The sequence below is a fragment of the Rhizoctonia solani genome, chromosome 5 (genome assembly GCF_016906535.1).
Source record: "Rhizoctonia solani chromosome 5, complete sequence".
Classification (NCBI taxonomy): domain Eukaryota; kingdom Fungi; phylum Basidiomycota; class Agaricomycetes; order Cantharellales; family Ceratobasidiaceae; genus Rhizoctonia; species Rhizoctonia solani.
In genome coordinates this window covers 826,693-840,455 of record NC_057374.1, presented here as the reverse complement: position 1 = coordinate 840,455, position 13,763 = coordinate 826,693, and the positions used below count along the sequence as shown (strand labels likewise).

The window sequence follows — 13,763 nt, the reverse complement described above, 5'->3', positions numbered from 1 at the left end:
CACTCAATGGTATGAATACATATCATCATCAAGTTGTATAGCTCGCGGCTGTACTATTATCCTACCAACCTGGTAGAAAGGTGGGGTTGGTGCTCCATTATGCCTATTCTTCATACAACTCGAAAGCATTCCAGGCACAAAGAGCAAAGCAAGTACAATAATGGAAGAAAGACAGCAAGGGCTCCTTTAAATTGAAATGATTGCTTGCCTGGAGCGCACATAGTCGTCCCATGTGACGGCTCTTCCTCCTTCACCTACGCCACGCCACAAGTGATACAGGAACTGGCTATACTGTGGCCCATCAAAGAGCCAGAGACGTGGCCCTGTAAATGACATGAGCTTTTGGTATACAGCAACCCGATGTTTCTCCATCCGTGCTGCTATACCAGCCTGCTCAAAAAAGGCTTAGCAGGCGATACAGTCTAAACATACCGAGCTTACGACAACGCATTGTGGTAGCATATGCATACCAATTTGTGAGCTACGCACTGAACTCGCAAGCTGGAATATCCGGCTCACTGACCCTTGGACTCGTGGATCATCCGACGAAGCTCCACATACACCCTATAAATCTCTTTCACATCCTTCCAGAAATAAATAAATATAAAAGAAGGCATCATACCATGTAGATGTAGATGAGTAACAGATGCCTCCACCCTTCTTGCACTGCAACTCTTTCGGCATCGTCGCTCCCAGGAACAGGAGCGTCATTTAGCATAGCGTATCGTGATTTCCAGAATAGGACACGTTCTTCCAGAGTTTGCCAATCATCCAGACGAACTCGGGAGCCAGTTCTCCTCGAGTTGATCTGTGCCATAACTTCGAGAAACGTGGCCGGAATTCCATGTATCCACTCGAACATAGGATTTTCAGGCTCGTGGTCACCATCGTACCCGTATTCTACGAGGAGTGGTACTCCAAGTAGGAGCACCGTAAGCACGTCATGCACAGCGAATTTTGTAAGCTCGTATCGATGTGTGTTAATTATGCGATGAAACGAGATGACCATGCCTCCGTTGTGCTGCTCAATTAATAAGTTCGAATCAGTCGCCACCAACGAGAGGAACTTGGGTAATGCATCTCGAAGCACAAGGTACCCGAAGATACCATTCATTAGAGAAGCCTTCAGAGCTAAAAGCTAAGGAAATTTGTTATGTATTGCATTAAATTATCGGCTAGGTAATCCATTTACCTCAAGATGAGCCTTTAGGCAGTCTCCTATATCGTTCGGCGACATGTTGTTACGGAAACCAGTAGTAACACTCCGCTCAAACTCATGTATCCATCCAATCCATCCTTGGAGCATGGAGCTACGGGTCCCCGGACTCTGAGCCAGTACCCTCGAAACGTTGGTGGCAAAATGCATGGCCCGTGCGGTTCTGTTTGATTCCTTCAAAATATTGGCAAGAAACTCACATGCCACGGGCGAGGGAGCTATAAACCAGAGATCAAGTCGCTGAAAAGTGTCTACGTTACTGTAAGTGTAGACAGATCAATAACAAAAATCTTGCTCACACTCGTTGGCCAAATATGTCATCCGATCCTCCCTGCTGACCTGTATTGCATCCACCGAACGGGGTATTGACCGGAAAGCTGTTTCAATAAACCCAATCAAATTACTTCCGTTGGATCTCATGCGAGAAGTTTCATTAACACGCCGCTTCGTCAAAGCGGGTTGCCGTGCCGACGAGCGCGAATATACGATCGATTGACTTTGATCTTGCGGCCATAAGTGATCGAAATCTTCCGAATAACTTATGGTAGAATCATCGTCTCTGGTTGGAACATGGTTATTTGTCCTTTGTGGTATCTCAGCTCTTGGCGTGGAAGGCCTCGTGGGGCATGCAGTTGTGTCAGTCTGATTGTGACGGTCTTCAGGCAAGCCAGCTAAAAGAGGACCAAGAGTCTTGAAACAATATGAACAACTATGAAATCGGGGGCAAAGGCTGGATTCATAGCATGGTAAGCTCACCTCCGATCTTGATCTCTCCACGGGAGCAGCTACAGGTATATAGGAATAATCCCGATGTCTTATCGCGCTGGGTCTACTATCCTCATACCCTAGGCATTTATAACCACTCTTTAAACAGCTGTAGCAGGATGGTCTAGAAAGGTCACATTTTTTCCGCCTAGCAAACCACAATTGATCATGAACAAGGGCATATATATGGGCGTATATATTAATCTACCTTTGTCTGCATGTTCTACAACTGGTTGGGGGTGGCCCGGGCTTTGAATAAGTGCGAGACATTTGCTGTGTCAAACAGTCAAAGAGGATAATCTATAGTACTAGTGCGACTTGAGCTACCAGCCTACTTCGGTTATATAGTGGCAAGAGATGATGGCCTGGATATCACGTGGAATAAGTGCAGTGACTCTCGGTGATACAGTATATAGATGTACCTGCCTTGAACTTAAATCGGACCAACCGTGTTGATCCTTCAGTGACAACTAAAACGGCTGCTACACTACACGTTGATCGGACATCACGCACCAGGAGAATACATGAAGACCAACCGAGTGTGGGCTGGTCCGATATTAGTGACAATGGGTGGCAGCGGGTAGTTACTGTGATGATCCTGTGCAGGATGATCTGCGTCTTTATTATCATCGAATAGTGGACGATTGTGAGGTTGAAGTATGCAGGGGATCATAAGCCCGGACTTAGCCGCAGGGTGTGCGGGGCCGCACATCCGTATACGTACCACGTGGAAATCCTTCGTGAGTTCTCTACTGGAGTGTCTGGATCATCACTGTTTGGCTCCCATTTAGGCCTGGAGGCGGTCGCGAAGTTCATCCCCAAGACGGGTATAGGAAGAAGACGAGGATGCCCGCCGGCAACCGCTCAGATAATGTAGTATATACGCCCTTACGGCCTCTACCCGAGTTAGGCCTTAAGCCACCTGTACGCCGCCCAGCGGCACCTTTATCGTTCTGACCGTGCTACTGTCTGCGTTTTGCTCTGCGCTTTTTTTTTTGTATTTCGTGTCTTACTTTGTAGCTCTTTACGGTTCGGTTTCTCGTCTGAGCGGTTTGCCTTGTTCGCATGTAGCTCCCGTATTGTTTATATATGGACGTGTATTAAAAAAAACGCATCACGTGACCGTGTTGGTTCTACTACCCTCACCCCCACTGTATCATGTACTCCAACTGCGCACATATATCTGTTTTTGACTCGCCCAACATCCTTAGGATGACAGAGTCACCCGCACTTCGTCGCTTCATCTCCTCCTGCCTACCACCCTCCGTTCCTGTCGTCACGGATGGCCACTCGACCCGCGAGTCATACTCGCGTCTCGGTGCTCCAGTTATTGTCTGCGTGCTCCGTGCCAGATTTTTCACCCGCGCTGGCTTGTGAAAATATTATATATATGGTATTCCACTTCTTTGATTATATACACGCCTATATCCTTCATGAGGGCGGCGATTTAGCTTTGGAGGTTGAGTATACCAACAGATCTATGTGTACGTGTGGTTCTGGAACATAGAACGTGGTCGTCTTACTGGATATTCCTAACAGCTTCATGATTTTTCATCGAGGATGCTTTAAGCTGAACGAACCAAGTAGGGACACATAAATCTAGCAGTATTAAACTGGCGTAATTTTGACCTACCACAAAGAAGCGGGAAATCGATTATAAATTTTGAATAAACAAGAGAATCGATAAGCTAATAAGGTGACGAGAACTAAATGAAATGCCAGTTGATCGGAGTCAAGCATGGAGGTTTGTGACTGATGATGCAATTTATCGTGTGGCCCAATTACTTGATCTTTCTATTACAAGCGTAAAGTATACCATAAACTACTAGCTCTAAAAAGCTATTCATTCGGCTGGATAATCATGGGATCATTGCACCTGATATCAAAGATACCCAAGCCAACCAGTGCCTGCAATGTCTGGGTGAAACTCTAATGAAGAGCTAAGTAGGGGTTTTCTAGTCGAGTTTATTCATGGAGTGAAAAGCTATTGATTGTGCATGTATGTACCATTGTTAATATCGATAAGTAATATACCTTTTACATTCTCATTTAAAACTACCTCCTGCCCGCTCGTTCATGTCGGCCACGAGACTCAGACCGTGAGGTTCGGGAGCCCCCGGCCGCGAGATCGGCTCATGGATGGGGAACCCAAAGTAGCTCTCATGAAGTTTCAGAGCGGCGGGTGAGGCGAGCAAAAATAACACAAAAAGATATGGCACTCGGTGTGTGCGAAGCCAGACAGTGGAGGAGGTCGAGGGGGAAATCAACACCGCGCGAAGCGGCAGTTACGTGCGTGAGCGGTTAAGTCGCAAAACGTTCAACTGAAGGGGCTCAGAACGGTTGGGATTAAGATATAGAACGTGTTTTATTTACATCCAAGTTGCTCGCAACGTTTACATAGGAACCGGTCAAATTTCAAGCCGAAAAGAGACAATAACACCCTTACAGAGGCATAACTGTATCCCTCGCACGAATGTAATCGTCCCATGTAACAGCTTTTCCTCCTGCACCTGTACTGTGCCACAAATGATAAAGAGCTCTATTAAATTGTGGCCCACGCAAGAGCCAAGCCCGCGGATCTAAGAAAGAATTAAGCTTCTCATACACCCTAATTCGCTGTTTTTCTAGTCGCGCCGCTATACCAGCCTATAGAAAAGCACCTTAATAGATAAATAAAGATACGTGTTCCAAACTTACAACAACGCAGTGAGGTAACATGTGTATGCCGATTCGTGAGTTGCGCATTTTTTCCGCAAGCTGGAAAATTACGTCTACCGACGCTTGTATACGTGGGTCATGAGAAGAAACTCCACATATGCCCTATTAGTTTCCCTCAGACTGTGCATTAGGAAATATTAAGGATGTGAAACATACCATGTATATATATATCAATACCACATGCCTCCACCCTTCTTGTACTACAGCCCTCTCAAAAGCGGTGCTCCCAGGAACAAAAGACTCGCCCAGTGTGGCTTGCAATGGTTTCCAGGCAAAGACGCACAGTTCTAAATCTTGCCAACAGTCAAGATGGACTCGAGGACCAGCTCTCCACGAATTGATCTGCGAGATGATCTGGAGGAGTGCAGACGGAATCCCATGTATCCATTCAAACCCGTCACCATCACATGTGCCCTCATACCCATACTCTATCATGGGTGGCGCTCCAAGTAAAAATGACAGTATCACGTCATATGAGATGAATCGTGCAAGCTCGTGTCGAAGAGAACTAAGCGTGCGGGGAAACGAAACAGCTAGGTTGCCGTTTGGCTGTTCAACCAGCAAACCAGAGTCGGTTGCAACAAGCAGAAGGAACTTGGGGCGTAGAACTTGTAGTAGGGTATATCCTGCAATGCTGTCTCCAAGGAAGAATTTCAGAATTGCTAGCTAACGCGTTGTGTCATTCGCTTTGCTGAATTCTCAGTCGAAGAAACCGTTTACCTCAAGACGGGCCGTAAAGCAGTCCGTTGCATCTCTTGGTGGCAGATTACAACCAAGATCGGTAGTGAAATTCTGTTCAAATTTATCGACCAAGGCCATGTACCTCTCGAGCGTGGTGCCAGGATTTCTGAGGCCCTGGTCTAGTGCGCATGTCTTGAGAACCATTGTTCCCAGATCCATGGCCTGCATAGTTCTAGTTCCTCTCACCTGGCCCTTCAAGCAGTCGCGAACGATCGCTGAGGGAGGCGTAAACCAGAAATCCAGGACATGTAAAACATCTATTTTGTCCTACTTGTTTAAAATCACACCAGATAGAATAAACCCACTTACACTCCCCAGCGACACATGCGAGATAAGCTTCCTTATCGAGATGTGTCATATCTATCGAGGCAGAAATTGATCTATGAAGGGTTTTGATATCTTCAGCTAAATCACTTCCGATTTCCTTCACTCCTGCAACCGTATCCAAAGGTTCAGCATTATCGGGTTTGTGTGTTCTTGATGATGAGTATAAAACGGGTTGGCTTTGATTCTGTGGCCACAAACGGTCAAACCTCCTTGCGGAGTTTTCAAAGGAACTATCATCTGTGGTTAACGCACGACCACTTTTCCTGTAAAGTAGCGCAGTCCCTAGTATAGAGGGCTTGGCGACACGATCCGTAACTGTACTAGCTGGGTCGTTACGGCATCCACCCACTGTAGGAGCAGGTGCCTGATAAAAGACGATAGAGCTGTTAAATTGATATTGTAAGCCGATGCGGGCGTTGTAAACTCACCTCAGATGTCGTAATATCCGCCGAAGCAGGAAGATGGTTCCAAAGTATTTTGATCCGAAGTTGGTCTTCTTCATATCCTAGACATTCATACCCGCCCCTCAGGCATTTCTCGCAATACGGCCTGGCCATATCGCACTTTTTGCGCCTGGCAAGCCACGATGAAGCATATCGGACACAGGTATACGGGTTGATCATAAACTACCTTTGCCGACATGTACGACAGCTCCTCGGAGGGGGCCAGGCATTGAGACGATGTGAAGCATGCGTTTGGTCAGGCAGAAGGCAAGCGTTATGGACACATATACTTTCTTGATTTATCTACCAAATTGGACTTAATGATGCCGAGATCCACTAACCTGCTGTCGCGTGTGGAAAAAAATAAGCAACCCACTCTCGGCAGTGTCAAGGAGTCTAATGCACTGTAACCAAAATTGATCATAGCCGTTAGGCCTATTATATAAGTGCAGCCCCCATCTATCGAAGCGTGGTTTTGAACCCTAGACAATACATGAATTGGGCGTATGGATCTACGTGAGGGGTCAACAAGATCCGTTTGCTCCCGAGTTCTCTGGGGTAGTCCACTAACAAGGCATGACTCCAGAGCGCTCTAGGACTTGAAACAGGTTCTCTCTCCGAATCTCTGGAGATATTTGGAGCACTTTGAATAATTCTGTAATTAGGTTCTGATTCTGAATAGTTCATCAAAGCTGGCGATGGATCTAATTGTAAACAGCGTGGTCTAAAAGTGTACAGTGGGTTAGATCCATCTAATCGAATCGGGAGAACCCAGCAAATTGATTGCACTGCATAGCTGTTACATTACAATGGATCCCAAAAGCGCGGATTTTCTATGCACGTAAAGTCCCGTTTTGTACGCGGAATACTAGCGAAATTCAACCATTATTTCCATGAATCCACATCCCAGATGCCTGGCGAAATACGAACGTAATGCAGATTTTCTGCGCTGAGCCCACGGCCTCTTGCTTCCGAGAGTCACAAATTTATGCAGGCACGTATATATAGGAAGGGCTACCTCACCAAGATGCCAAGCGCAGATGCATCACCCGGCTTGTGAGTTGCAGTCACGTCCCAAGGCTCCCGTCTCATGTCCGAGCCCGCTAACGCGGCTTGGGCGTCTCACCATTTTCCGGTCTGTGCTCGACATTGTGGACAGGGAATGAGGATAGGAAGAATAGATACCGAGCGCGCTACTCGACCTCCTATCGGGTGGGGTGTGGTCAATGCCCACAGCCGCTCGGTGAGGCGGCGGCCACGTGATCTCGTAAACGCCAGTTCCGTAGCCCTGTGACATTACACCACCCTCATACTTTGGGGTTCACCCTGACAATTGAGACCATACATAACCCACCCCGAGTCCTGCGGGACTTGATATAGTAGCGACAAATCCATCTCGATGATCAAGTTCCTGCTACCACAGTAAGTTGTAGCGATGAGCTGCTGCTTCGAAGCAACCTAAGCATGAGGGATCGCACAACTCAAGGGCCAGTTGAGAAAGCAAATGGTAAAAACACTCTGGATTCTGGAAACTCAGTTTGATCGAGCGGAACTCATATCAAAGCAACAATTATGGAATCGCATTACTGGAAGCTAGTCAGTTGCAATACTTCTTCAAAACTTTCTTCGCCAGTTGCAAGATATACTAGTTCAGGCTCAAATGATGCTTCGGGAAGATAGCTCATAGGTACGTGGGCAAGTTTTGAGAGATAATACTGTGATTGGTTCACGGTCAGCAGCGTGTGAAAGGCCCACGGGTAGAAAAGAGTCACTTGTTGATCTTAACCCTTCATAGCCGTTAAATTTTCCGTCGTTGTTAACATGCCATCTTCCGACCCATTGCTGCTGTATACCGCTGCTTCTCCAAACGGCGAGTACTTATAAGAAGGTCATATTATTTATCGACTAATAGATCTATAGGTGGTAAGGTGTCCATACTCTTGGAGGAATTGAAGGATGCATATGGCCTTGAGTATGCTTTCCGAAACATTGATATAAGAGTAAGCCAAGTTCTCCCAAATACTGTACAGATCAACATATCTTGTTCTTGTTTAGAACAATGAACAAAAAGAACCATGGTTTTTAAAGGTACCACTTCCCACAATGAAGCTTCCATAAGATAGCTTTTTGAAAACTGAACAGATCAACCCTAACGGTCGTATCCCAGCCCTTGTTGACCCATCACGCGACGGATTCATTGTATTTGAATCTGCTGCTATTGTTCTTTACCTCGCACAGGCAAGCATTGCTTTCAAAGTCACAACTTCTAGGTGATATTAAAGTCATGGTTTAGCATTATGATAGAGAAAGGAAGTTTAGTTACGACCCCATAACCGAGCCGGATTCCTATTCTGAACAGCTTCAGTGGATCTTCTTCACTGTATGACGAGACTTGCTAATCCCCGTTCCGTTCTTTATGCCTAATTTGATGCAGCACGGTGGTATCGGGCCAATGCAAGGGCAAGCCGGGCACTTTTACCGGTTCGCGCCAGAACAGATGTGAGTTGAGCAACAAAAAAAACTTTGTTTGGTATATCTATACCTTCAAAGTCCATATGCCTTAGATCGTGAGTCATATGTACTGTGGTTCTTATCAAGGAGACTCATACCATTTATATATTAGGCTACGTCAACGAGGTTAAGCGTCTCTACTCAGGTGGGTAGGCTCTGCTCACTGTTTTTGGCCCCATCATTCACCTATATATAACGATATCGATGAAAGTCCTCAACGAGCGCCTTTCTGGCCGTGAGTATCTTGTAGGACCCGGAAAAGGTCGATATGGATTGGCAGACATAAATGCTTTCCCTTGGATCCGAGCACATCGCTGGGCAGGTGTTGAGAATCTGAACGACTACCCCCACATTCAAGTAAGTTGAGTTTATTTTAGCAATGTCCACTTAGATTTCCAGCGCAAGTGAATAGGCCTGGTTGGATCGAATTTACGAGCGACCACAAGCCAAGAGGGGTTTAGACGTACCAGATCCCACACGAGCGAACATGACTAAGGAGGAGGAGGAAAAGCTTATAGCAAGCGTCCAGCAGTGGATGTTTGGTCCTAAAGGGCGGTAGTTTGTATGCGGACGCATAGGAGGCATTTGTATCAACCTATTCAATCTACGAATTATTGAACGCATCCTGAAGCTCAAAAGTTCCACGAAAAATACGAACCAATATGACTCAGTCATGACGATAAGAGCAGCTAAAGATATATCGAACGACGACACATCCAATAAAGCAATAAACGTACGCTCAAATTCGGTTGTTACGCTTCGACAACGCAAGCATAAATGTTGGCTATAATTCATCGATGCTCACCTAAAGGTATTGTTCAAAAATAGAAATGTTTAAGCTTTTGGGGCGTTAAAGCGGGGTTTTGCCACGGAGCACGCGGGGTCGGCAAAACTTACACTGGGCCTGATTCCGACGCGTCTTGATCATTGCGACATGTTCCTCGTTGTACATATATGTCTATAGTATTTTGCTACGGTGCTTACGCGCCTTGCTCTTTTCCTCCATACAATACAGTGTGAGACCCATGGGCTCATGCAATTGTTAGCTTCGCCTCTCATTTCTGCAAGTCCCATCCATCCATACCTTCACGCAATAAAAGAGTTGTCCATATTGCTCGCTTATACCGCTGCTTGGGTGCAATAAATGGCCCTCTCTTTGCCCACTGCGCATGCATTTGACCAGGAATGGCCGCCCACCCGAGCTCGCTCTGTGATGCGCCCCGGTGGCAACCCAGTACGGCGTATCGCCGCTACTATACCCATTCCACTGCCCTCCGGTCCCGGTTGCAACGCCTATCAATTTGTGGTACATAATTTTACCGTAGCTGTCTCAGCCCAAGGCCAAGTACCATTCTAACATTAATATAAGCCATTCAGCCCTATCTGTGCTAGATGCAAACCATTATTCGTATGCCAAAGAATTCTAGTCCTCCACAAATAATTTTAATACTTAATTTGGCCGTAGGTAGTAGCAATTGTATACAGCCCTTTCGGAAATATTTTGGATTCAGTTTCCTCTTCGCCGGTTATCTGGCGACTTTGTCCGTGGGATATATACCGTATGCGCCGCCGCCGCACGATGAGCCAGCCTAACATAATCTTGGACCAAGTACCAGCAAACAACACGGGCATACATTTAGAGTAATATATAGTGTGTGTATGCTTTGGTGCAGACTATTGCCAAGCTCAGAGAGTGTTATCATAAGACTTGGGTCTAAGTGAAGTATATGCATGTGGCGGCCCACGTGCAGTGTGTTGCATGCATAACGCTCCCAAGGAGCTGGTGGAAAGAGAAAATCCAATCTACACAACATTTCTGAAAGGGCTGGATCTCTGAGTTACGCCGCCAGAATTGCGAAGCAAGGGCTCCATGCTTAATTGAATGTTATACTATTTATACGGTAAGTATAGCGGCTGAGTTAAGGTTTTGGCTGTTTTTTAGATCCAGCCAACGCAGAGGGGGGTTAAAAAAGCATGTTTAGTCTGCGATCTCTGTGCTTATGACCCTCGGGCCTATAGAATCTAAGTCAACAAAGAGTATACAAGCTTAGGCACTTGGCTATTTTATCAAAATGCTTCGCCTCGTATCAATGCCTGGTCCACCTCCTACTAGTTGTCGGACATGCCGGCGAAGGTCAGTCGAGATCCATGATATTGCAATTGGTTTTTTTATAACGTTGGCTTACCAGACGCAAAAAGTGTGACCTGTCCAAGCCGTGTTGCGATAGGTGCGCGAGGGATGGCCACGAGTGCCTAGGATATGAAAAACATAAACCTCGAGTTAAATTACGTTACGATTATCTTGATGCACCAATCTCATCACAACAGTGGCCGTTTTTTACCACTATTCCAATCAATGGGTCAACAGAAAAGGTGAGCTTTCTGTATCCACCACTCGTATTTTGCGCTCTCTAACTCACACTACTCTTCGGTTACTTTAGTTATTGGATCATCTCTCAGGTGGGTGGCCGGCAGATTCGCAAGACTCGACTGGTGCAAGCCCGGGTGGCACTATCACCCCCTCCGTTCCGAGGGGCACAGACGGATATAGGGCGGGTGAAACCCCAACTAAAGATAAAGATGTAGTTGGCCGTGGTGGTCCTTTGCGAGACTACGACCATTTGTGGCCACAGGACCCAAGTCAATTAGTCTTGCATTCACGTTCGCAGACACGACGATCTGCCTTCACCAAGCAGTGTTCTAGCACAGAGCCTACCGGAAGTAATATTGATGTAACTAGGCTCATTAAGGCGATTCCTCGATTTTTGTCTCCTACAATAGACAGAACACAAAACAGTAGAGGGGAGCACTCGATGCATTTACTCATGATCAACGAGTGTAAGTAAAATTACCCTTCATTCTCCTCCCAATTGTGTTTAATTACGCATGACAGACCTTTCTCAACGCCTTGATCTCTGGTTCATACCCCCCGCACAGGGTGAATCTGATGTTCTCACGAGAGGTTTAACAGGGGCGACCAAAACCATGCTGGTTCTGTGTTTTGAAGCTCGGATTTTCCGATCCTTTGGTCATAATCTCGGAACTTGTGGCTCCACATCTGAACCATACATTGGTTGGATCGATCGATTCGAGCAAAGTATTATAGTCAACTCACCTAGTAATCTACCGCCAGACGAAATAAGAGACTGCGTTTCAGCCCATATTGAGGTAAGTGGTTCATCTGGTTGGTAATTTAGCACGACAAGTAATGCAGCGCACCAGTTAGTTCGTCTGAAATTTCACCTAGTGAATAGTGCTTCAGGATACACTGCACTTCGGAGCGTACTACCCAAGCTTCTGCGACTTGCAGCAGCCGATCCGGGTCTGATGATTCAAGAGCCGAATGGTAGCCTGGTTATCTCTTTGCCCCGTATGCTTTATGCACTTCGACCCGAGCTCATACGGTTCTCCTACTTTGATACGGTCTCATCGTTTCTACTCGGAGTACCACCTCTAGTAGAATATGGATACGATAGCGAATATGACATGAACCCCGAGTGTGAGAGCCGTGGGCATGAGTGGGTACACGGAACTCCGGCCGTGTTACTCCAAGTTATTGCACAGGTCAACTCGTGGAGAGCTAGCTCCCGAGTTCATCTGGATCACTGGCATGCTCTCGAGCAGCGCGTCCTGTCCTGGACATCACGATATGCTATGCTAAACGACAGCGCCATTGCCGAGAGCGCTACTTGCCTTAGGGCTGCTGTACAGGAGGGCTGGAAACATGTGGTGCTGATATATATCTACATGGTGCGTTTTTGCTTTTCTTTTTCACCTTCTCGGTATGTAACTGAGGAACATTGCCATTACCAGGGTATACGCGGAGTTTCATCACACGACTCGCGGGTGCAAGCGTCAGTAGATCGGATATTCGAAATTGCAGAAGTAGTTGGCAGCTCGCAGAGCGGTGTGCACATGTTTTCTCACTACGTTGTGGTAAGCTTAGTGTATGCACCTCAAACTTGCTGCTAATTTGCAATTACTTGCATAGGCTGGTCTGGCGGCTAGGTTGGAAAGTCAACGGATTGCTGTGTACGAGAAGTTGCTTTCTTTCACGGACGGGCGTGTTTGGCTCTTTTCAGGACCGGAGTTTGGCTTCTTGCTTCGGCGCTTTTGGCATGGGGCGGGAGCAGGAGGGGCGGCTGTAACGTGGGATGATTATGTTCGAGCAATGTCCGCGAGCGTTTTCAAATCAGTCTGAAGGATCCTCAAATCCTACCCATTTTTTCTTTCGGAAATTTGGGATAATTGGGTGTACATGGGATACTCGTAAACATAAGTGAAATTTATTTGAAGTCCATCGATGCCTGGAGATCAAGTTCCTTTCGTGGACATCTACATTTATAATTAGAAAATCCAAGCTCAATCGTAAAGACCATGCAAAGAAACAACGTGAACAGAGAATTAGGTGCAATGATTGCCACGCCGATTTTCTGTGACTGACAAGCTTGTAGCCTTGGGTGTGCATTTGTTCAAAACAGGCTTTGGCGTGCAAGTTCTTCGGCTCAAATGGTCCATCTAACAGGATTGGTTTGACACGATTTATTTTGTTATTGAATTTGTATTTATATTTGTGAATGAAATGAATGGTTCTTCTAATTGCTGCACACACTGAAAACTAATTAATTACCTGCACGCACCGCATATACATGGGTCCGCCAACTCTCCGCGAGTTTGTCCCAGAAGATCCGGCACCTTTTCCGCGCAAGTGTGCAAAGTACTACAAAGATGCGGTTTCTCCTTACAATGGTATCGCGTCATTTCCGTAGGAAAACTACTATAACGCGACAATAAGTTCATTGTAAAACCCATCAACCTTCATTGTAAACCCATCAACCTAAGGTGCGGAAAATCCATACCTCGTTGGCCTCCAGTGCACTCGATTCGATTACAGAACATTCTATTACGTTCTATATCTTTCCACGATGATTAATATGATGCAGCAACTCGAGTATACAGTGGTTGAACAGAATTCACCGATGCTTACTTATGAAGGTCTTGTTTGAAAACAGAAAAGGGCTCTGTTTTTTGCATGAAGACTG

At 46.3% G+C, this 13,763-nt stretch overlaps 3 protein-coding genes across 3 annotated transcripts; 1 reads left to right on the top strand and 2 right to left on the bottom strand.

Moving 5' to 3' along the window:
• Nucleotides 1–616: 616 nt before the first annotated feature.
• Nucleotides 617–1,366, bottom strand: RhiXN_09058 (Fungal Zn(2)-Cys(6) binuclear cluster domain; the record flags this gene model as incomplete). Its single annotated transcript, XM_043328874.1, has 2 exons — nucleotides 617–1,138; nucleotides 1,193–1,366. 2 exons carry the CDS (start codon nucleotides 1,364–1,366, stop codon nucleotides 617–619), a joined length of 696 nt encoding a protein of 231 aa, XP_043180320.1.
• Nucleotides 1,367–4,423: 3,057 nt separating this feature from the next.
• On the bottom strand, nucleotides 4,424–6,324 carry RhiXN_09057 (Fungal specific transcription factor domain; the record flags this gene model as incomplete). The annotated part of the gene is made up of 6 exons (XM_043328873.1): nucleotides 4,424–4,627; nucleotides 4,679–4,801; nucleotides 4,856–5,365; nucleotides 5,420–5,697; nucleotides 5,750–6,131; nucleotides 6,196–6,324. The coding sequence occupies 6 exons, from the start codon at nucleotides 6,322–6,324 to the stop codon at nucleotides 4,424–4,426; spliced, it is 1,626 nt and encodes a 541-aa protein (XP_043180319.1).
• Nucleotides 6,325–7,674: 1,350 nt separating this feature from the next.
• RhiXN_09056 (glutathione S-transferase) lies at nucleotides 7,675–12,922 on the top strand (the record flags this gene model as incomplete). The annotated part of the gene is made up of 13 exons (XM_043328872.1): nucleotides 7,675–7,717; nucleotides 8,131–8,210; nucleotides 8,266–8,298; nucleotides 8,353–8,480; nucleotides 8,530–8,590; nucleotides 8,645–8,709; nucleotides 8,761–8,777; nucleotides 8,834–8,866; nucleotides 8,933–9,078; nucleotides 9,134–9,276; nucleotides 11,976–12,471; nucleotides 12,535–12,657; nucleotides 12,713–12,922. 13 exons carry the CDS (start codon nucleotides 7,675–7,677, stop codon nucleotides 12,920–12,922), a joined length of 1,578 nt encoding a protein of 525 aa, XP_043180318.1.
• Between the last annotated feature and the right edge of the window lie 841 nt (nucleotides 12,923–13,763).